Source organism: Diadema antillarum, unplaced genomic scaffold (genome assembly GCF_040938485.1).
Source record: "Diadema antillarum isolate AM-2024a unplaced genomic scaffold, OU_Dant_1.0 scf00000045, whole genome shotgun sequence".
NCBI classification, from domain to species: Eukaryota; Metazoa; Echinodermata; class Echinoidea; order Diadematoida; family Diadematidae; genus Diadema; species Diadema antillarum.
The window spans coordinates 2264515-2288579 of NW_027270934.1; the positions used below are offsets into that span (position 1 = coordinate 2264515).

General features: G+C 38.8%; 3 protein-coding genes across 3 annotated transcripts in view; 2 read left to right on the forward strand and 1 right to left on the reverse strand.

Moving 5' to 3' along the window:
* LOC139714200 (uncharacterized) overlaps positions 1-244 on the forward strand; it is a 50127-nt gene extending 49883 nt beyond the window's left edge. The window contains exon 12 of the mRNA XM_071625918.1: positions 113-244. Within this exon, the coding sequence (XP_071482019.1) occupies positions 113-244 (132 nt within the window). The remainder of the gene's footprint in view (positions 1-112) is intronic.
* A 757-nt stretch (positions 245-1001) lies between these two features.
* LOC139714209 (uncharacterized) lies at positions 1002-19524 on the forward strand. Its single transcript, XM_071625926.1, has 5 exons — positions 1002-1199; positions 3450-3593; positions 17018-17419; positions 18024-18254; positions 19222-19524. The coding sequence occupies exons 1-5, from the start codon at positions 1038-1040 to the stop codon at positions 19522-19524; spliced, it is 1242 nt and encodes a 413-aa protein (XP_071482027.1). The 5' UTR covers positions 1002-1037.
* Positions 16383-24065, reverse strand: part of LOC139714948 (uncharacterized) — a 30014-nt gene continuing 22331 nt past the window's right edge. Inside the window, exon 18 of the mRNA XM_071626599.1 lies at positions 16383-23242. Within this exon, the coding sequence (XP_071482700.1) occupies positions 22993-23242 (250 nt within the window). The 3' untranslated portion in view covers positions 16383-22992. The remainder of the gene's footprint in view (positions 23243-24065) is intronic.

Here is a 24065-nt window from a genome sequence, read left to right on the forward strand (position 1 = left end):
GCTTGAAGTCATACTTTGACACATATCTTGCTTAATTCTCATTGAAGACTTTTACATTCTTAACATCATAACTGTACTGAAATATTTTTATGTTTCATTGTTGCTACAACAGCAAGCTATGGATGAGATGGCGAAGAAGAAAGAGATGTTTCTCAAGAGCCGCTTGAAACGAGAAGAGGAGGCGAAAGCCAAGAAGGCGGCGAGAGAAGCCGAGGCGGAGAAGAAGAGAGAGGAACTGAGGTGAGCTTGAGGAAGAGGGGTTTGCCGTAAAATTGTCTGTGCGTACTCCTTGAAAGGACTGTTGTTTGGTGAACGAAGACCCTAGTAAAGAAGAGTGAAGAAGGGAAGCAGCATAGGAAGAGTGTAAGGGAGGCAAATAGTGACAGTTGAAGGGCAGTGGTGAGATGGAAGTTGAAGCTCAAAGGACAGGAGACGGACAATTGTAAGGAAGAATAGAGTGAGAGTTAGGTAAATGGTTCAGAAGTCGTTGGGAGGAGAAAGATGAACCAGAATGGAGGGAGGAGAGGGCAAAGGAGATGGTTGGAAAGTCATGGATATAGGAGAGAGAAGGCAAGCATATATCTTCACTGAGCACATAGGTTGTATGTGAGTGATATTTCTTAACTTAGAATTACAGAAAAGATTGAATGTCGTCTTATCATATTATTCATGTCTTCCTGAAAACTCATGAATTATTGTTGAGACCAAATAGAAGAAGAAATGATGAAGTACATGTATGTTGGATTTTGTTCACGTTTGCCATATCGCTGCCAGTAACCGATTACAGCTCACCCTACTCTCAGTCAGTAGTGCCACTTTCCAGTGAGTAGCAGATAAGCCAGACCAAATGAATAGAACCAAAAAAGATATATTTCAGTAAGAAGACATACTTGGGAAAGAATTCTGTCAGATCTGCATCTTCTCAATGAAAGCAACTATGCAGAACAAAGTTAGGGATGTTGTCTTCAGGAATTGTCCTTTTCACAGCATACTTACTCATACTGCAAGAATGCGTAGAGATAACTCATATTGTGAAAATGCCTAGAGATTCAGCTGCAGTGTGTTTGACATACTTTACATTGTACCTTTGCTTCAACCCCAGAAAAAAGCAGGAGGAGGCGGAGATGAAGAAGGCAGAGCAAGCCGCAAGGAGAGAACAGATCAGGCTGGAGTACCAGAGGAAGAAGCAAGCAGAACTGGTGTGTTGGCATTTCAATGAATGCTAGATTTGACACGGCTCTTCAGTCAACCTTCTTAAACTCTCATGTGTGATTCCAGAGCTGTGCAAACATGACTTTCTTGTTGCCAGTGTGGTGTAGTTTTTTTTTTTTTATGCCTCCGCCAACGAAGTGGCCAGAGGCATTATGTTTTCGGGTCGTCCTTCCGTCCGTACGTCCGTCCCGTTTTGTTTTTGTCGATATCTCAAGAACCGTGAGGTGGTTTTGCATCAAACTTGGTATGAGGGTATATCCTGGGGGGATAATACTTAATTTGGATTTTAGGGTGACGGGGTCAAAGGTCAAAGGTCACAGGTTATCTTGTGAAAAAAGGTTGAAATTTCATGTTTTTCTCTATATCTCGCAAATGGTTCAAGGTATCTTCATGGAACTTAGTATATATGCATGTACCGATGGGCAGTGATTATCTAGGGAAGTTGGGGGTCATGGGTCAAAGGTCAGGGGGTCAAAGGTCAAGGTCAACTCCTCAAAATATCACTACTTTCCTTATATTTATGCAATGCCGGAAGGATTTTTTAAAAACTTGATGTATGCATGTATAACCTAATATATATTCTGTGGGAAGTTTCTTGCCAAAAGGTCAAAGGTCAAGTGAAAGTGCTAAATTGCACTTCTTCCTCCATATCTCAAAAGTAACTCAAGGTATTATCATGAAACTTACATATTTATGCATGTTCTACCTAACAGTGATTCTCTTTGGAACTGTGAGGTCAAAGGTCAAAGGACAGGTTTAGATAATACTATTTTACCATTTGGTACTGAAATTTTACTTTTTCTCAATACCTTGAAAATTACTCAATGCATAAACTTATAAAAGGGTCAAAAGTCAAGTAAAAATCATCAGTTCCCCCAAATACCTGCACTCTGACGTTTTTAATCATTCATCCAATTGAACCTAGTTCTAGGAAAGTGAACATTCATCACATTTGTGGCAAACCTGTCATTTTGATATTTTGCTAATTGTGTGAAACTGTAGTCACACATTGTCAAGACATTGTACTATAGACCTATTAGGAGAACCATGCATTATGGCGGAAGCATATCAGTAGCCGTAGCGATATATCTAGTTTTTCTTTCTTACAAGTAGGGCCATGCTTAGCATTGTTATTTATTTCTTATTCTAAGCCTTGAGGACTTAATTGATATAGAGGTGATTGATGGACTGTGTTCTGATGATGCATATTTCTTCATGTAGATGTAAGAAAAGTTCTAGTCACAAGTGCTTTCCAGATATGACCTGCTGTCACTGGCTGCATTTTATTAGCACATGCTATGTGCATTATCTCCACTTTGTTCACCAGCTGCAAATTCACTATGACTTAGTTAAATTTACATCCAACATCTACAGCATCCATTTGTTGATTGGTGAAAAGAGCCATTGTGAGTCAACGCCACTTTGTTCAAATATGAGTGCAATCTCAACTTACGACTGAACTAAGTTCCTTCTCACAAGTCAAATCATTTTACCACTAAATCTGAGCATCATCACCTCTCTGCTATACAGAGAGAATCAGTAAATTTTGCAGAAACAGAAAACTTAACAGATATGAGGATCCAGCTCCAAGGTCCTTATTCAGTGGACATGTTGGGGTTATGGGAGACATAATTTCTCAAGGGCCTAAGTAATACAAGCTGTTGTTTGAATCTAGCTCCCCCACTGTTTGTTCTAGGTCCTGTTTTGTATTATTATTTTTTGTTGTTGCTGAGATATGTCGTCGCTGGGGCGATAAGACCTCGTATCTACAAAATGTCAAATGTTCAGGAGAGCCAAAAAACATGGCGGCCAAAGCACTGTGGCGAATGGGATAGCCATTCCTTTGACATGCAGTGGTGGCTTCATTTTTGGAGTAAGACAGTTGGGATTTGGACAGGACATCACTTAACCCATTATTTGACCGTTAATCCAAAAAAGTCATTTTCACCAAAATTGCAGATACAAGGTCTTATCACCCCAGCGACGATATGTTTTTGCTATCATATACATTATAAAAAAAAAATCATTATATTGAAATAATCATTGTAATCCAGTTGTATTTGCCTCTGTGTATTTGGAATCACAAAGTGGAAATAGATTCACATCAATCAAATCAAACAGTAGAGGATACAAATTGTATGTCTAGCAAGCGTTTAGAGGGTGCACTGTAGATAAGAATAGAGAAACCCACGTGACTAACTTCATGCATCACCAAGCTCCCATTCTCTCCTCTGCAGGATCCGGACAATGCTCCCCCACCCCCTCAGAGGAAGCAGAAGTCCAGCAAGCCCCGCCCCAAGTCGCAAATGGTCACCTCGGATCGCGGCCCCGCCCACAGCCACGGCCAGCCGAGTTACTCGGCGCTGGACGGAGCTTCGGAAGTTGGTTTAAGTGAGTATCTTGCCATGTATATCGCCCGCCAGAGAATTCGCCTTTGGCTGCTTCACATACAGTAGCAATCAAAGAATATCCTCTTCAGGGCAGCAAAATTGCAATATGGTATGTTTTTAAAAAGGTTTTACAAGTAATTTTTTTCTGCCATATGATTTCTCCCGCGTATTACAAGAGTTTAAAGTGCCAGTTCTCCTTTGGTACGATTTCGTTTTAGGGCTTAAGATAGTTCCAGGGTGTGTGTTGAGGATTAAAATCACCAATATGAAAGTCTTAATCAGTATAATTAACGTTAAGTAATTTAAAACACGCAAAATGTAGCCATACCATTTGCTGAGTTCAGGAGTTTTTTTAGACCGATCTAACGGTCAATCCACAATTTTGAAATATATTGAAGAGCGCCACCGTATGGCAGCTACTGCAACACTCACTCTGCCATCCGCACAATCCACCGCGGAAGAACGTAACCTAACGGCGCACACCGAACCAGCTTTTCACCCTCCCATGCTCCTCCCCATTTCAAGCTGGCTAGTACGTGTACAGTCACAGTCAGTGTATGGCCACACGAAGCACAGAAACACACACGTGCGCAAGCCTACCATGCATGTACACGACGTATTATACACGGACTAGGGATCATCGCGAAGCCAATACAATGCACGATGATGCGATGAATGCATCACGCAGCGAGCGGTAAAAGAGCGCTGTTCAGGTTCGTTCTGTTGTTACTGTGATATCACAACCACTGGCCAGCATCAATCGCAGCAGTAGCTGCAACTGGGAGTGATGTACGAATAGGATGGGTCTCTCTTCTTACTTCCTTGGTTCTTTTTATCAGCAGTGAAACTAATCTAACCACGATCACGATGCATACACTGTCTGCGTAGGTAGTTGGGCATGTTTACAGGCTAGTTGGAGCATGTAGCACGCGAGTAGTTGCTGGCCGGCTGGTTGCTTGCGTTTCGTCTATCCATCGTAACTTTGCACGCGGGCAGTATACTGCGCTGCACATCCGACAGACAGTGCGTGACAGATTGTACTGTATTATGTGTTGATGTGTGTGTTTGTTTTCTAAGAACTGTAATGTGCTGGCATGTTCCGGCATCAAACAATGTTGATGTGCTGTTCATGTCATTCATTCATTCTATCTTTCTTTCTTCTTCTTCTTCTTCCTTTGCTTCCATTTTTTGGGCTAAAACTATACCAATTTTTAAATAGATTATCGGTTTCTTACCCAGCACTGATCATCGTGAGTAATAATAAATATTGACGTCCCGTGCGTGCAATTACGTGTACCAACGTCAGAGCGATGCCAGTGGGATCTGGGGGGCATTTCATGAAGGAACTTGTCGGATAAAATATCTTACAAGTCAATTATATCCGACAAGTTTTGAGAAATTCTCTAGTCTGATTGGCTGATTTCTCTGAACTTGTCAGATATAACTGACTTGTCAGATATTTTATCCGACAAGACCTTTCATGAAATGCCCCCCTGACCTGTGATATGACCGTTTGTAAATGACATACTGTTTCAAAATGGGATCGGGAACTGTTGCGTATATAAAGGGCTGTGTAAATAACTTTCCCATCCCTGATGTAAAAAAAAAGTAATTATATTGATAATAAAAAAATAATAAAAACATCTTCAGGGCCTCCTACATCTTGGCAAGCTGTTGACGAGAGTGAGTGAACGACATTGACTGCGAAGGCCCTATTACAGTTGTACATTATGTACAGTGTACTATGTACAGTCTAGGTATCCGAAACTGGTGATACAATGTGTGAAATGTTGAAGTATTCATGTCCTTTTTTCCACATACATGCAGTCATTTTTTTTTCACATACGTCTCCTTTCGAACTTTTTCACTGTTGCCCAAAGACTGGTAGGGTGAAATCACAATGTATGCGTTATTGTACGTGTGTTTGAGAGTTCAATAAATGGCTGGAATTTTTTTTCGTGTAAATTATCATACTATACATTACATGAGTACTCTATATGCACGGTATCATCTTCACAAAAAGATGAATGGTTCGTCGCAATGTCTCGCAGATGGCCACATCACAGGTTGAAAGTAGGCAAATACCCTTCTTCAGTTGTATGTGTTATGATAAGTTACTCTGTAAAAGTGGAAATTTTCGCGGTGTTGAAATTTTCGCGCATTTCGCGCAACCAGAAACTAGCGAAAAAAAATATTTTTGCTTGTCATATGTTTTTGTGTGTCATGTCTCGATTCCGCGGAATTAAAAACTCCACGCAAAACTCTTCTTATCTGGCCAAGCGCGAGAAAATAGTCGCGCGAAAATATCCACTTTTACAGCTGTAAAACTGAAAATTTTCGCGGTGCATTTTTTTCGCGAATTTCGCGCAACCAGGACCTAGCGCGAATATAAAAGACACGCGAATATTTTTGCTTGCCATTTGTAGATATACGTTCCTGTGCGTGATGTCTTGATTCCGCGCGGATAAAAACACGCGGAACTTTTCTGACCCGGCAAAAGTTAGTCGCGCGAAAATATCCAGTTTTACAGGAAGTAGTTGAGTTTTGATTTGCGATATTGCTATACAGCTGTATGTACATTCTAGGCCTATAATGCTGCATCTTGTTATGCGAAGTACTTGTGACTGTACACATTGGAATGATAAGGATAGAAATGGAGGGTCCCGCTAAAAAGCAATTCAAGCTTGTACGATATGGGACCCTCATACGATACATTCATGAACTTCGGAATGATTAATGAACTACAGATGTCATCTGGCATGAGATCAAATTTGGAAGAAAATAAAATATTTTAGCATATCCGGAGCTGAATGGTATTGATGTTTACTTTCGAACGTATAGAACAAAAGCAAACACCCGGCATTTATCAATTTTTATCATAATACGAAGTTGAATATTCATTTTCGAACCTATCATCGAACGCATCTAAATGCTACTGCTATTATTAATTTCGAAATCTAAAAGTAAACTTTCGACAGTTATTTTAACATCATATGGAGCAGAATTAACTGCTATTCATGTCCAAACGTATAAAAGCAATCGTCTGACATTTATTTCAGCATCTTCCAGAGCCGAATGTTATTGCTATTTACATTCGAAAGTAAAAGTAAGCATCCGACATAATCATCGTACGGAGTTGCTGTTATTCATCTCCGAACGTCAAAGCGATCATTCGACTTTTACTTTAGCATCTTCCGGAGCTGAATGTTATTTTTATGTGCTTTCGAACGTAGAAGCAAACACCCGGCATTTATTTTGTCGTCGTACGGATGAATGAGTATGAGTATGAGCGAAGATCCGACATTCATTTTAGTATCACGGAGTCGAATGATATATAGTCATTCATTTCCAAAATCTAAAGCAAATATTTGACATTTATTTTAGCATCGATTGTTACCGCTGTTCATTTCCAAAAGTAAAGGCAAACATCCGATTTTTTTTTGATTTTTTTGATTTTTTTGTTTTTTTTTATTATTTTTTTTGGTATTTTTTGGCCCTGCGGGCGTTTTGATGTCCCCGGGTCATTGTTAGTGTCGAACCCTTGCGATACAATAAAAGGAACATTTAAAGATCTAAGGACTTCTATTCGACATATCATTTTATCTAAAAAATGATTTAGGCCTATATATAGAATAATTATTTGATTTACATGATGAAACGAATATAATTTGGTTGTAAGATCTCAATAGGAATAACTTTGATTTATTCTTAGAAGAATTCAAAGTCTAAGCTGTTTCCCTTGTTTGGGATCGAGATTCAATATTTCTGGCCTTGTAAATGATGGTGTTCCGAGTCAGCAAAGTTCTCAAATGATAGCAAATGGAATGATTTCTTCGAAACATTGTTTCAAATAAATTTAAAAGATTATTTTTCATCATGCTTACACATAAATATCGTAAATTACAAACATACAAATCTAGGAATGATAGATCCTGGAATTCTGGAAAGAGGGGGAGGGGGATGGATGCATTGAGAAAATAAAAAAGGTCCGCTCCCGTTTCTTTCTTTTCTTTTCTCTGATCTCAACAACAGCAAAAACAACAATAACAACAACAAAAGAAGGGTACCCCCCCTGCCCCCCACACACACACATCCGGCAGTGTGATCAAGAGGGTTCGAAAAATGGAGTCACAAAAGTCTTATTCGCTTTGAAACCATGCTCGAAGCCGCCACTCAAAAATACTTGAAGTATTTAGTCCATGCATGGGCCAGGCCAGATATTGGTACCACCTGAGGTGGCAAAACCTTTTTGGTGTCATTTTGTTTGTCGGGCATAGAATATGCTTATGAAGCTATGATAGCATTTCCAAATGAGTAGCTTAGTCATGATAAATGAATTTTTAACCAATTTGGTCTCGTTGTTATATCTCTATACTTCTGAATCGAGACCAACCGCTATACAAAGAAGATCACTGTCTTCTGTATGTTCACAGGTGTTCTGTTGTAAACGTGATGCGCTTAGTCTTTATTCAAGGCAGCGAAGATAATATCCAAAGGTTATGATGTCCACAGCACTTTGTCTTTATTCAAGACGGCGAAGGGAATATCCAAAGCTTATAATACAGTGTATATCCCTTTATCTAAAAACAGCAACAATAATAAATCTATTCCTCGTGAATTTTACCGTATTTTTAAATCATTTATCATTTTCCGGTGAAAACGCTACGGTGAAAACACTAATACCACTCCAATGTCGCTTTATTTCCATCCAACAATGAAAGATAATGCAAAAACAATGTACCGGTACACCCATAATAAATAATATTGTAAATGAACAGAGTGATTTTTTTTTAAACTGATGTATTTGTTGAGAAGGTAGTATATATAAAAACAGTGTAGATAATCCCTTTTATTAGAAACTTTAGATATGATAACGGTACATTGTTCTAGATATAAGCGCACCGCGTGACAGCTGTGGACATCATAACCCTTTGGATATTCTCTTCGCTGCCTCGAATAAAGACTAAAGACCGCGTTTACAACAAAACACATTATGTGAACATACAGAAGACAGTGCTCTTCTTTGTATAGTGGTTAGTTTCGATTCAGGAGTAGGGATATAAAATCGAGACCAAATTGGTTAAAAATTCATTTAATATGACTAAGCTGTACTCATTTGGAAATGCCATCATAGCTTGATAAGCATATCTATGTCCGACAAACAAAATAACACCAAAAAGGTTTTGCCACCTCAGATGGTACCAATAACCCATTTTTCAGGTCCTGGCCCATGGACTATATTATTTATTGTGTCAAACTGGATCTGCCGCTCAGATGCGAAGAAAATTGACTCGTGTCTCATTGCATAATCACCAGCCACACTTTCAAAGGAAGATTATGTCTTTGTGATGGTAATTACTTTTCGCTGTCCCTACTAGGTTACAAACGATGGGCGGTAGACAATATTATGGTAAAGGCACGGGGGTGCGTGAATAGAAATTGCTCAAATATTGCTGAAATAGATAATCTATGGTATATCAAAATTACTCGAATGTCCGTGATTGTACGCTTATCTGACATATTAATTTATGAAGAACTATACTTGAAGATGATACCATTTTCTGTAGTTTCATTTTGCGGAAATATGGAGAAAAGTGATAAAACCGGCTTTCCATGAGGGTAAAATTTTAAACACTTTCACAAAATACAGCTCAGATTTACACTTTTGCACATATTTTCGAACGGAATTAACTTTTGTTTTATATACTTTATCATTAGGTGAAATTTCATTGCATTTGATGTATAAACGAGCAGCATTATACCCGATATTAGCGTTAAAAATGAATCTTCAGATTGATCAGAAAGGTAGCGGCTTCGAGCATTGAACATCAAAGGCAAAAATGCACCTGTGGAATTCTTTTGTGCATCCATAGAAAACTGACAGCAGATTGAATAATTATAGCCAGTTGTAACTCAGTCCATCTCTCGGCCCTCCTTATGATACGAGGTACTTAGAATTGGACATGTCGGCATGCAGAACTAGAATTCTGTGGTCGGCATCCGGTAAAAGAAGACGAACTGGTAAAGTGGGAGATTTGAAGAGCGCTGCGGTCATTAGACGAACTGGTCGTCGACGACACAACTAAACTGTAGTATATGATAATACAATATGATAAAGGTCGGAATCTATAGACGAAGCGATACGCACTTTACCCTTCTTGCATGCAGATAGGACTCATAATAGCATACCCAACAATGTAATTCAATACTGTACCTTTCAATATTCGAGCATGTATGCAGGTTCAAGCTATGTATACCCGATATAATCATGTGATGTTGCAAGGCACGAAGGTTATACCCCCCTCCAACAGTAGGCCTATACTGTGGATTTTGTTTGTTTGTTTGTTTGTTTTTGTTGTTTGTTTGTTTGTTTGTTTGTTTGTTTGTTTTTTTCATTTTTACAACTGAAATGCACTGACACACTCTGGGGAAATATCTGCTATAGTGTTGTCAATAAAAATTAATCACAACGGCATAATCAGAGACAACGTGAATGACTACAACAAATGGCATTTTCACATCTCGATCCGTGTACGCATGATGGAAGTGGACCGAATGGAGTGGATGTCCAGCGGGTTTGCATATCAAAAGAGCTTCGGCATTTATTGAGTTAAAATCAAGCGATTTAGTGTAGTGCACAATTTTGTGGGATATGCAAATTTACCAGTCCTAAAAATAAGAAAAATGCATTTATACTTCTTCAAAATAATCTGACTGGTAAATGGTGCTCATGATATTTGGAATTTGATCAGCCTTTGCTCTCTCTCTCTCTCTGCGTCCTTTCAATAAAAGGGACTGTAACTTTATGGAGGTTGACCTATGGGGAGGGGACTCGGGCAACATCCCTCCCATGCGAAGAATTATTTATACGTCTTGAGAATCGAAATTACTTATGTGGAAAATGTGGAATTTTCATGTGGAAAAATAAATGTTTTCATGCAAAAAAAAATTACAACATCAAGGTATAATGTCAGAGCTTGATCGCACATGCAGTGATGGAAATAAGAAGAAGAGTACATCCTCGTACGCGAGGAAGCTTCTGTTTTTCAGAATATATACCCAGGAAGGTGGGATCGATGCCCACCTCCCTGCAATAACTCAGCAATGCGCGGGCTTTTGAAAACTGAGGATTATAATGATTATGAGCGCAATCCATAATGTTCATAAAAATAGTCTTTTTAACTTCTAATCTGGTGTTTGCTAGTTGTTATTTTCTCATCTTTTAGACGTTGTATCAGAGAGGAATAGGAACGTTACAGTGTCATCAGTGATATTTTTAATCACATTTTTGAGCGCCAAGAGCACAGAAATCCGGAACTGTGCGCTGTAAAACAAATAGCCACAGGATGTTATTACATTTTCGTTATTCATATCTAAAATTTTGATGTTAGCTGATATGAAATACTTATAAAGATGCAAGGGAAAATGAGAAAACAAGAACATTATCTAGACTGTAAAAAATCATGGAATGGGTGAGCGGACCCCACCCCCTCCCCGACAATTTTAGGACTCATTGGGGGGGGGGGGGGGGGGGGGGGGGGCTAAAGATGAGGTCAATGGACAAGTGGACTAAGTGCATTTTCATCGAATATATTTGGAATCGTGCATAATAAATTATGCGTGATTGTACGATCTTTTTTCAAAGGTGCATGGACGCACCTATAAATAAAAATAATTGTCAATCGGAAAAGAAGTTTTCAAGGTTGTGATCATCTCGTTTTTCTTGTGTGGGTTATCTTTTTTGCGTCTGCGTCTTCACAGCCATTACACTCTATAGGTCCATGATGCAATAGAGATGTACACAAGGGGGTCAGTGCAGTGACGGCTCTCGTACAAAGTGCAAAAGGAGCTTTTGCATTTAGTAGGCCCCCTACCAAAATTCAAGATTATGGCGCACATGCTCTTGGAGAATGTTCTGTCATGAACATTGTCATTCAGAAAGTATAAAATAAAGAATACATTTTTCGCGGCATAGCTATAGTGAATAATCAGTATGGATGGTATCAGTGTGTCATCTAGTTTTTGCGTATCCCCTGTGGAAATGACCAAGCATGCCATTGCCATAATAATTATTATCACTGTTTTGTGGGTACTTTCCTCCATGTTTTTTTTTATGATGGATGATCATCTGGGCTATACCTTGCATAATTCAAAAGAGAAAAAGAAAGGGAAGACCCTACCGGGCTTTGAAGAAATTTTCTGACCCATTTGAGTGAATTACAGGTACTTACACACACACACACACATATCAAGATCTTGATAACTCTAGTCATAGAAATACAGCCTAGTCAAGTACATTGTACATGAAACAAGCCCAATTTCAGCGGTTGGCAGAGAATAGCCTACATCTATACCCGTCTCCCTACTCCATGTGAATTCTGTCCTTTCTTTCTTCATTCATAATTGCACATGACCTAGAAGCAAATGTCTGTACATACGTGCAAAGCTGTTCTTCCTTGCTCATGTGCTGATAATGCCAAGGAGGTACATTTTTTTGTAGAGTACAATGTACTAGTACTATTAGTCAGGGAGGTGAGACCCCTGGTAGTATCATGGACCTAATTTCTGTGTTAGTATACAGTCGGCGAACCCGCATGGGCGGGCCGCCTGATTTGGACATGACACTCATTTTCAAAACTTCCCATCCATCTTGCGTGCTATGCGCTACAATACAAATTTATACCAGGGAGGTGGCATGGACCTTGCTCCCTGGCGCTACCAAAGGAGACGAGGTGACCACACACACATACACACACGATACGAGAAGGCACAGACAGCCCAACCACCGAAATCATTTTGTGCGCCTCGCTACCCGCCGATGATGGACTTTCACGACCACCTCGCTATTAGAACACACGTACGTACTAAGTATACACACACGGCTACACACACAAGCCACAAACACGAGCGCAACGAGAGTGAATGGAGGCGTTATCGCAAAGACAGAAGTTCATTGACCTGCCACGTCCCTACAGCGCACGTACTAATACGCGTACGTACGTGCTGCATGCAGTATTTCGAAGAAGAGACCCTGGTATCTGCACTGACTGCTGAACAGGCCTCGATCCCTCGAGAATTGTGGTGTCAAGGTGGAGGAAAGCTATATGCACATAAATTCCAGTTTCACAAGCCACGGTAACAAAAGAAACTACTTTCCTGGTTACTAGTATGAATATTCGTTTATTTCCACCGACACGCACAAAAAGTCAACCTTTAGGGCCTATATGCATATAATACAAGCAACATTATTACGGGCATAAATCAGTTTACAAATTGCACCATTGGGGTGTTTCATAAAGCTGCTCGTAAAGTTACGAACAACTTACGAGCGACTGGTGATCAGTTCCGATGTGCTATACTTATCAGAATTTCCATAATTCAGCACAAGAACTGATCACCAGTCGCTCGTAAGTTGTTCGTAACTTTACGAGCAGCTTTATGAAACACCCCCGGGGCCCCATTTCATAAAGAGTTTGTTTGATGACAACTCTTTGCTGGAATGACTATTGTCATGGTAACGATAAGAATACATAGTCGCTGATTAGCTGTATTTGCTATTGAAAGTTGTCATTCCAGCAAGAGTTGTCATCCTAACGTCTTTCATGAAATGGGGCCCAGGTTTTGTGCATACGAAGTTATGGAGAGAGCTAAAAAAAAATCAAACCTTGCTGAATCCAGAACCCGAATTGGGGGAGGGGAGAAAAGGGGTTAGGAGATTACCGATCGATCGGTCGAGAGTAGTCGATTAGCACGGGCAAGCGATACTGGAGATGGCCGACCCTGAAAATGACCTGTGAATGTTGTAGAGCGTACAAGCTAACACGTCGTTCCTCGGTTTTTTTTTTTTTTTTTAAGCATTTCCAAGCAAGGGAATTAGTAGGCTGAGTCCCTATACAACACATCCGCCCAAAAAATAAATAAAATGCATGCTCATCTGTCGTACCATTCAATGGCAATCATATTGCCTGCAGAAATAAATGCATTATAATTTTTCAAGTATTAGTAAAGGACCCGAAGATATTTTCATACGTCATGACCAACATACACCAATACATGTACAAGTTATTTTTATTTGTGTGTGTGTGTGTGTGTGTGTGTGTGTGTGTGGGTGTGTGTGATTACTATTTTCATTGCCAAAGCTTGGGCGTCAGACCTACCTCCAATGAATGTGCAAATAATGATCATATAAACACATACACACATGTATGCTGAGGTCCAAATCTTGTAGGTATGTAATACACATACTTTGCTGTTGCTTCGCATATTGCAGCTGCAGTCAAATTTTCTCAAAACAATACCCCCAAATTATATACAGTATTTTATATCTTACACTGTGGAATTTTTTATGGCAATGACTCAACACATATCGCAAAGGACATTTGTAATGATTTCTTAGAATTTTACTTTATTTGAAAAATATTTTCAGGATGTACACGGCTGTACAGTGTCAACTACTCTCAAGTTTTGAGCGATGATGACAAAGGAAATAAATGACAGTGGGCAACAAGAAAATTTCACAAATATCGAGCTGAATTTGAAGCAATCAGTGCAGGAAAAGTTCCCCTTATACAATACATGGAATAAGAGGGGCATAGAATATACGATGAGAAGGAACAAAAAAAAAAATGCATGTATAAATCAACATTCATGTAATTGCAATATTTGAATATGTAGACCTCTTATAGATCTAAACATGCATCAGGGTGGTCCACAACTTGACATTTTAGCATGTTGCAGGGAAAAAAAAAAAAAAAAAGGTGATCTTGCACGTGAAAGTATGTGTGCGCCAAGTCCCTAGCGGCCGGGGTCCAGCTCTAGGGTTCGAGATGCTCTCTGGTGCTATCTAAGCCTTATTTTGAACACTTTGATCACCATGATCACTCTGCAATGCCAGGAAAAAAATCATTAATATATTTGAAAAAAAAAATTATGTTTGATGATGACATATGATTTTAAATTGTTCTTGAAATGTTAATATAAATCGTCCTTACTCCTAAGGCTTTTGAATACTGAGTATTATTCTTAATATGATAATAAAACTCCTCAAGGAGATGCTAGGAGAAATGACAAGGGCATCTTGAACTTGCACTACAGGACAGTACACTGACTGTTTCAGGGCTGCAAACTCTCACTCATAGAAAGTGATACTCACTCATTTTGGTCCTTTCTCACTCTAAAATTTTATTTCATTTGCATGTACAGTATTTCTATTGATCTCACTCATTTTGACTCCTAATTTACAGAATTGGCCGATGGGAGTCTCATTCTCAACTAGTTTCCAATGTTGGCAGCCCTGCTGTTTTTTAAACCTCATTCTGCTGTCCAGAATAAGCCATATTTTAACATCCAATGCCACCCGCCTCCGCGTGTTTTTTTTTTTGTTTTTTTTTTAATCATCGTCGGAATAACGGGGGTGTCCAAAGAAATATATGACTGAGAGTGACCACCACGGCCCTGTTTCATAAAGTTGTTCGTAAAGTTACAACAACTTACGAGCGACTGGTGATCAGTTCTGTTGTACTTTTTACTAGTACAGTATATTTATCAGAATTTCAATAATTCAGCACAAAAACTGATCACCAGTCGCTCGTAAGTTGTTCGTAACTTTTCGAACAGCTTTAACAGGGCCTTGGTTGTGTTCAGCGAGTATTATGATGGGGTGAATGCATGCTGTGTGGTGTGGTAAAAAAAAAGAAAAAAAAGAAAAAGAAAATAAGAAAAGAAAAATGAGGAAGAAAACAAAGGAGTGCTAATGTGTCTCGTGTTCATGAGGGTAATTGAGAGGAATGTCGCACGTTTTGAAGGATGCCGTGCAAAAACTTAGCATTTCGCAGCGACATGCAAAAAACCCTAGTGTGGACCACCCTGGATTGCATACAAATACTAGTACCAAGTACTGTAAATAATGCGTGACATTGACCTTCAAGTCTTGTCTTTACGGGATGCGTGCGTCAACTGAAACTGCTTTCCACAACGAAACACTAATTGGATTAGGAGCGCATCACCAAAAAAACAATAGGGCCTTCTTCAATAAACTAATCCAGGGCGTGTGTGGAAAAGCAAAGGTTCAAAAGATTCTGTGCACGCCAACAGCTAAGACCATTTTCTCCTGACGAAGATTTTTGAAGGACGGAAAGCTTGAAATTCCTTTATTGCTTCGTAGATTCTAATTGGTTTTTTTTTCTACAATCATCATCACATAATGTTTCAACATCCGTCATTTATGGACAGCTCCAGTGACGACGAAATACCCGTGCTGCCGTATTACCTTCGTGATGAAGGAGATGAACATCAATCGGTAGGTAACAATCCGCTTTGTACATACGATATTTAGGATGCGTGATTACTCGATCAATTTGTGAGCACAATGCTTATTGCACTTTTGCCTCCGCCAAGGGAGGTTATTTTCGCTACCGTTGGTTTGTTTGTCAGTTCGTTCGTTAACGTTAGTTTGTCCGTATGCAAAATAACTCAAAAAGTAGTTAACGGATTGGAATGAAACTTGCAGGAAAGCAAGGTTAAGAATGAAACAAGTACAGTGTAACAAATTATTAACTTTTGGTAGTGATCCAAGAATGGGGGGGGGGGGGGATTCATGAAGGATTTTTGATATTTTGACTGGTTAGTGGTAGCCTATTAACGTTAGGCCAATGAACTTGGGAGTTCAGGCTGAGTCTAGCGTAAGTGGTGTTCTCTAGCCCTAGTAGTAGTACCTACATACCTCTGAGCGTTTATGGCGAAAAAAAAAAAAAAAAAAAAAGCTCCTATATTAGGAAATCGGGCAATTTTTCAGCATGTAACTAGACTTATCGATGGAAATCACTGATCTCTATGGAAGAGCCCAAAGAGCTTTTCCCCAGTGGTGGTAGAGAGGAGAAAAATCTCTTTGGGAAGAGCAAGATCATGGGCGGAAAGTAACTCTAACTGCTTGGGCTTGGCAGAGGTTTGCACTCTCCAGTGCAGTCTCAGCTTTTCTAGTTGGCTACCATTTGATCTTGAAGATAGAGTATATGTTGACTCGACATAAGGATACTAGTACCTAACGTTTAAGATCTAATCACGATTGCATCTATTAGTATTATTGTCAAATAATGTCTCCGACAAATACTTTATTATTTGATGAACAACATCAGAAAAAAAGCACTAAACAAAGTGAAAAAAATTCAAAAAAAAATGAATAGGCCTAATTATATCAACTCGCATCTACACTACGTCTTTTGACAAAGGCGTACAGTAATTGTATGACTTTTTACCGAAAGACAACTTCGATAATTCGAAAATTCTTTGATCAGCCAAAAAACAACAACATACAATGTAGGCATACCTGCAGCAATAAAAAGTGATACGATGTCTGCTCTTACTTCAAGCGTAACGCAACAAATTGAATGTTGCCCCTTTCCCATCATTATGTTTAGCCTCAAGACATTCCGTCGACGAGTACGTGTACAGGGGATGCGGCCTCGAAGCCGGGTTCAAAGAAGGGCTCAAAGCCAGGTTCAAAGTCAGGCTCGAAACGAGGCTCGAAGACAGGCTCGAAACAAGGCTCGAAGAAAGGCTCGAAACAAGGCTCGAAGAAAGGTTCGAAACAAGGCTCGAAGAAAGGCTCGAAGAAAGGCTCGAAACAAGGCTCGAAGAAAGGCTCTAAGCAAGGCTCTAAGCAAGACTCGAAGCGAGGCTCGAAGCGAGCAGCAACGGACGAAGCTGAAGGCGGTCCACGTAAAAGGACGCGACCAACTGCCCGGGAGGGAGGCATCTTAGGGCGGCAACTGCAAACACACGTTGCAGAACGCCGTGAAGAGCGACTGGAGGAGCTTCGGGTGAGAGCGCTACACACTGTAGATGTTTTTCTCGGAGTTTGCAATCTGGATTTATTGTTATCCTGACACACATACTAATTTGAAGCAAGCTTACATCACTAAACTTCTCGTTTTGTTCTCAAATGTTTCCTTTTTCCTGTTTTTTTTTTCTGTTTACACATGAAATGCAGTATTCATCTCCATGTAAAATAGGTATAATAAACAGATGAAGAGAATTGAAATAATTTTGAAATCATTCTTTGTACTATACAAGGTGTAGATTTCTAAAGCCAGGAAATGTACTCTACGGCCTCAAACTGCTGCAAAATTCTACTTGTTTGTAGTTATCAATTTCTATCTATTCTTATACCTTCTCATATCCACCAACTGTACAGTCTTCAAATTGTGTACATGCTACAAGTTGTAAGCAGTTGTGCAAACGTGTTATGGGAAATAATTGCATGACTGAATTTTTATGAATCTTATCTTGTAAGAAACAGTCTAGAAGTAATTAGCATACTCTCCTACTTATGCAGCCTTCCACATGGAAAACAAATACATGTACAGTGTGTGTATGGTACATGTAAGTGTATTTGAGCTAGCATTGCCTCCTTTACTTCTGCAGGAGCTCATTCTCGGTATGGATCTTCAGGAAGTCCAGCAGCTACTTCTGAGTGTAGCTGAGAGGCACAGTGGTATGCTGCTGGACCTCTTGAAAGCTCCTCCTCAGCCTGACCCAGAGCCAGACAACCAGTCGCCTGCATGGTGCATATGCCATCATTGTCGACCCATGCCCAGGGATATTGAGATGGTGTGTTGTGGGCTACCACCTAACAAGTGTATTTCCAGAAGTGAGGTGAGTCATAAATTAATACAAGTATCTGGGATTTCTACACAAGAAGTTATCTCCCAACAGCACAAGATTACAATACAATTGATTGTTCTGATGAAAAATCACATATATGTACACTTTTTATTCCAATGAACTTTTGATACTCTTCTTAATTCATAAATATCAACCATTGACAAAGTAAAGCAATGACATGCACTGCTAATCAAAAAATAACTTCACCTTGTGCACCAACGTTTTCTGGCCATTAGCACATAATGTTTGATGCAAAATCAGGTCGAAATGTACTAAATTTTCTGATGAAAAATGCTTCATTGCAACTGAATGAAAATCTATGGGATTCACTTGTTTTTTCATATTCAAAGAAGTAATACAAGGAGTGTACATCAACTAAGTACACGTTGTACATGAACTGTTTGGAAAAATAAAGAACATTTTTGTATGCTTTAGTACTGTGCAGTTCCTTCATCTATCAGCATGGGACTTTGTGTTGTACTATTTCTTTTTAAAGCACTTCATAAAACAGAATATGTAGTAGTTTATGGTTTTGCAGAAAGCAGAGAAATGTAAACATGCAATAGTAAACTACCATGTAAACGATTCACCTTTTCTCTGATGACACACTACACAAGGTGTGACTTTAGAAGAACCACTGTATTTCTTGGTATACAAAATACCGAAGACATTACTGCCCAGTATTATATAATATTTGAAAAGTCATACCATCAGCAGACATTTCATCCAGTAAAATTGCAACATAAAACTGAGCTAGACAAGTAGAAATGCACATTCTGCAACTTTCCACTCATATATGACAAACTAAAGTAAGGAAAAAACAAAGAAAGATTAACACTACACAAACACTTGTTGCATTATCTATGAATTATCAATCAATCAGACAAATATTGACAACATTGCAATCGCAGCATTGTTTCTAATCTTATCCTGATCATATCATCTTGTTGTTTTTCAGCACTTCCGAGCCATTTTAGATCCGTTTCTGCTCCACCTCATGCGCCGCCTCTGGAGGGACGTGCGCAACAGGGAGGATGACAATCAGGCTCCAGGGGCGGAACACAACCGCATGAGGTGGACAGCATACAGAGCCTATGTTTTATGGCAGCATGGCCACCTTGGCGCCAGAAACAGGGTAGTGATTCCCAGTTGCGTAGTGACGAAAACACGACAACGATACCCCGACCCAAACAGCCACTACATTGGATTTCTTGACGCATTCTTGTGTAAGCATATGACCTTCCTTACTTGCATGAAATAATACAAATGGGCAATTCCGCAGTTAGGTGGACATGACATGGTTAAAAGAAATGTGCCTCTTTATCTTACTCTTTAATTTAGGTATCAACTAATTCCATGGATGTTCACCAATCATTCAGGTCTTTCAAATTCAGTATATTTTATTTTTCGTATTTATTGATTTTGCGAGATCTAAAACCATCATTTAAAATGTACATGTGGGACTAGGGGCGCTGAAATTCACTTAAATGCAAATTACAGTGGGTTACTTTGAATTTTTTTCCTTAAAGTTTTGCTAAAGGGTAGAAGATGAATACATTTAAATACTCCAGAAGTAATGTGACATTTTGTCAATTACAAAAGGGTAAAACGACCTGCGGAATTACTCCGGACAAATGTAACGTTACTAACCGTAACGTTACTAACCACGCTTTTGGGGGTCTAGCTAATAAATTATTTGCCGAACTGCTACAAATATTTGTGTGAACATTTGTCATGATGCAATAATTGAAATTAATGCAACACTTTGTTTGAAGTAACTTTAAGATTTTTGCACACTTTTTGTTACAAGACATTGATTTTTTTGTCATGTCCTTTTTTCGTAACGTTACTAACCAGCCCTTTTAGTTGCCATAGCAATTCTAATATTTACTGAATTGTATTCATTCTTTTCTATATCATAAACCTGGGAAGAATGAACATTTTTTTGAACATGATTTTGACTTGAAATGAATAAATGGTGATTTAGTAGTAAAAAATAAATATCTGAATTTCTTTAAATGTAACGTTACTAACTGCGGAATTGCCCAAATGGTACTCCAATATATTGACAATTTTAACATGATCTGGTGACTGTTTATATTTCATGGCTGTTGTAAAATTCCAATACTTTTGGTACCTGGTATTCTACGCAAAATATTCATGCATAGTGCATAAATAGTACATACATACTGTTGTAACTCTGGGCATCATTAGAGGTGCTGAGCTTCAGAAAAATATTTCTTACATTTTTACAATTTGCAACAGATCAATTAAAATCAATTGATTTTCTTCATGAATTATGGTACTAGATTAGATACACAATGCTCTAGCAAGAAAAAAAAATAGTTGCCATTGGTGCAACATTACTTCCACTTACAAAACAATATATTTAAATGAAATTCCAGACTCTATTCACGTGTGTACCACAGCATAATAATACCTTCAATACTCTACCATGTAGGAACCATGGAAGTACAATTGTAGTTTCTTACGTCCATTCAAATCACTGAGAGCAGGGTGCTACACAAGCTCTTGCCTATGGCCCTGGGGCAGTGGTTTTGGAGAAAATGAGAAGTCAATGTTGGGCGTTTTGTCAACCTGTTGCAACAAAAACAGTTTGAGGCAAAATATTCATGAATTTGAATAATATGCTACATGCTACGAGGATCAGAATCAACTCTGACTGCTGGGAGGCAGCTCACCGATCAGTGGTCTACTGGATAAGATGGCTGTATAGAGATATCGTAGCTTCGAATTCTACGTCGTTCTATTCTGTCCGTGATGGCCACAACTGCAATACTTATTACCTTCAATACTCTACCATGTAGGAACCATGGAAGTACAATTGTAGTTTCTTACGTCCATTCAAATCACTGAGAGCAGGGTGCTACACAAGCTCTTGCCTATGGCCCTGGGGCAGTGGTTTTGGAGAAAATGAGAAGTCAATGTTGGGCGTTTTGTCAACCTGTTGCAACAAAAACAGTTTGAGGCAAAATATTCATGAATTTGAATAATATGCTACATGCTACGAGGATCAGAATCAACTCTGACTGCTGGGAGGCAGCTCACCGATCAGTGGTCTACTGGATAAGATGGCTTTGTATAGAGATATCGTAGCTTCGAATTCTACGTCGTTCTATTCTGTCCATGATGGCCACAACTGCAATACTTATTAATTTAGTGCTTATTTATTTTGATGTAGGGCAATGTTTCAGTCAGGTGCAATAACAAGTAAAATTAATGATCAGGCAAGTTTTGAGTAACAATTTGACAATCTAGATGCCCGACTAGGTAAATGGCGACAAGAAATGTCATTGTGTCAACTGGTATTATCCCACTGCAGTGCATCGTTTCTCTCAATAGGTCTAGAGTATATGTCTTGGCAATGTGAAACAGGAGTTTCACAACACTGGCAACAAATTATGACAATCTACACTCCTGACTAGGCGAGTGGTAGCTAGAAATGCAACTACAGCTGTCTGTCAACTGGTATGCCTCCACCATAAAACATGGTTTATCCCAGTAGGTTTGGAGTATGACTTGACAATGTGACACAACACCTAACTGGCAAAAACAACACAAATTAAAAAAAAAAACAACACAAATAAAAAAAAAAATAACATGTTTGCCACAAATAAGTTGAAGGCTTACTTTCCTTCAACTAGGTGTGAATAGGATGGATGGCTACATTGGTAAAGTGAGAAGTCATTGAGGTATCTGACCATTTTCACTTGATCATTGACCCTTGCCCTCTGATTGCATGGCCTGCATTTCTTCAAATCACCTTCAACTAGGAACATCAATTGTCATTGCAACATTTTGAGGTTTCTTTGTCAATATGGGAAAATTGTGCCATTTCAACATTTTCCCTTTATCTTTGACCCTATGACCACAATCTTTCCTTACAGAATCAATGTGTTGGAATGCATATATCTAAAGTCATTACCGTCAGCAGATAAAACAGATCAATTTAAAAACAAACAACCCATGTGAAATGAAACAAAACAGAACAAAAAAAGTTTGAAACCACTTTGTTCCAAAGTAAGACCTTATTTCTACTGCGCAGCTAGTTGATGACATGGAAAGTTTGAAGTCACTGTTGTTTGTTCGTTTTGCTCTTTTCCCTTTAAATTGTTTTGTTCAGTTAATATTTTTGCTTCCCTGTATTGTCTTGAAATAGTTGAAATGCTTTGAACCTGTATCATGCTATTCATATATTGGTATTTAAGTTATAATTACTGTTTATCACTCAATTCATGCATTGAGTAATACCTACTGTGGAGAAAAAAGGTTCATTATCAGCAATGAGTTGTAGAATTGTAGACCTTTGACTCCATGACCCCAACATTTCTGAGAGCATTACTATCAGACAAAATATGCCCCAGAACTTCCCATGGGAATCTTTATTTAGTAAAGGTTCAAGAAAATATACACACACTGCATAGATGTGGGAAATAGTGACCTTTTGAGGATTGGACCCTAATCCTGAGTATGAGCAACCTAAATTTGACAGGCACAACTCTGTCCATTCATACATACTGTACATTGTACAAATGCTAATTTTCACGTAGATACCTCAGATGGTTCTAAAGTTACTCTGTTCATAAAATCGATTACGAACGGAGAGATAGACAGACATATGGACAGAAGGACAAATTGGACGGACAACACAAAGTGTAATGCCTGTTGAAACTCTGTTATTGAGCATCCTGCTGACAGACAAGATTCTTCACGTAAACCGACTTTTTCTTTTCTGCAGGAGTTCTTCCATAGATGGTTGTGGATGCCTGGCAAGACTCTCCCTGATTTTCCGCGGATCTGTTGGGAGAGGCTCTGCAGCACGGTGAACTGGCTTGCTGTCACTTAGTCTTCTCTGCAGAATTCGGGTCATGAGACCTGGAAGGTAGTTGTAATTCTTCGGAGCCCGAACTTTGAAGAGCACCCAGTCTCCAGCATGTTTTGACCATTTGGCCCTCACCCTTTTTGTTTTAATAAAAAAAAAAACATAAACAAGGAGTAAGTTGACAAATGGTAGAGTTGTAGATGAAAATCCAAGCAGATTGGCATAGTATTTGACAATTACTTTCCTGTATGGTGTTGCTTTTTTCTTTATACTTCAGTTTTGAATGCAAAATGTTTTCTTCAACACCCTTTTCCATTGCCAGTGCACAAAACAGAAAGTAAATCCAGACACCAACCATGTAGCAATTCCCATGAGTTTACCATGCTGATATTAAAGCTTGCTATTGATAACATTTTTGAACTGCATTTCAGGTACATAACATAACCATTTAAACAAGCATACTGGCTATGTTTACAAAACTATAAGCAAATTTGTCTCCTTGAGGTATGATTTGTGACCACCCAGCATAAAAATCAACAGAAAATTGTAGATTAGGATTTTGTGTATTGGACCAAATTAGTCATTTTGGCAGACAGACTCAAATTGTCAATGTTTGTCCCATCTGTGACAGTAAATCTGCAGACAAAAATTAGGTGGCTTATAAAAATGATCAACACTGACAAATGAGCAGTGTTTCTAGATATTTTCTTTAGACAAATTCTTCTTTGGCTGTAATTCTGATTGCCAATTCTACACACAACACGTGAGTGACCATATACTTTTTTTCACGCTTATGAAACTGCTCATCTAACTCTCTTTTATTGTAATCAATATTTGAATGGGTTCTAGAAAGTTTCTGGTTATTAACGAAAGCTATATATCATTTTAAAACATATGTTAAAATTTATTTTGGTTAACTTTTGTGAGTTGTGAGCCTATTCTCCAGAGAAAAGTGAAAC

What these genes read in the sequence shown, in the direction of transcription:
- LOC139714209 (XM_071625926.1), top strand. Translation starts at nt 1,038, where the DNA reads ATGCCTAGAGATTCAGCTGCAGTGTGTTTGACATACTTTACATTGTAC. An exon ending in AGCGACTGGAGGAGCTTCGG is followed by an intron (nt 17,420 to 18,023) that starts GTGAGAGCGCTA and finishes TTACTTCTGCAG; the next exon opens with GAGCTCATTCTCGGTATGGA. An exon ending in AGTGTATTTCCAGAAGTGAG is followed by an intron (nt 18,255 to 19,221) that starts GTGAGTCATAAA and finishes GTTGTTTTTCAG; the next exon opens with CACTTCCGAGCCATTTTAGA.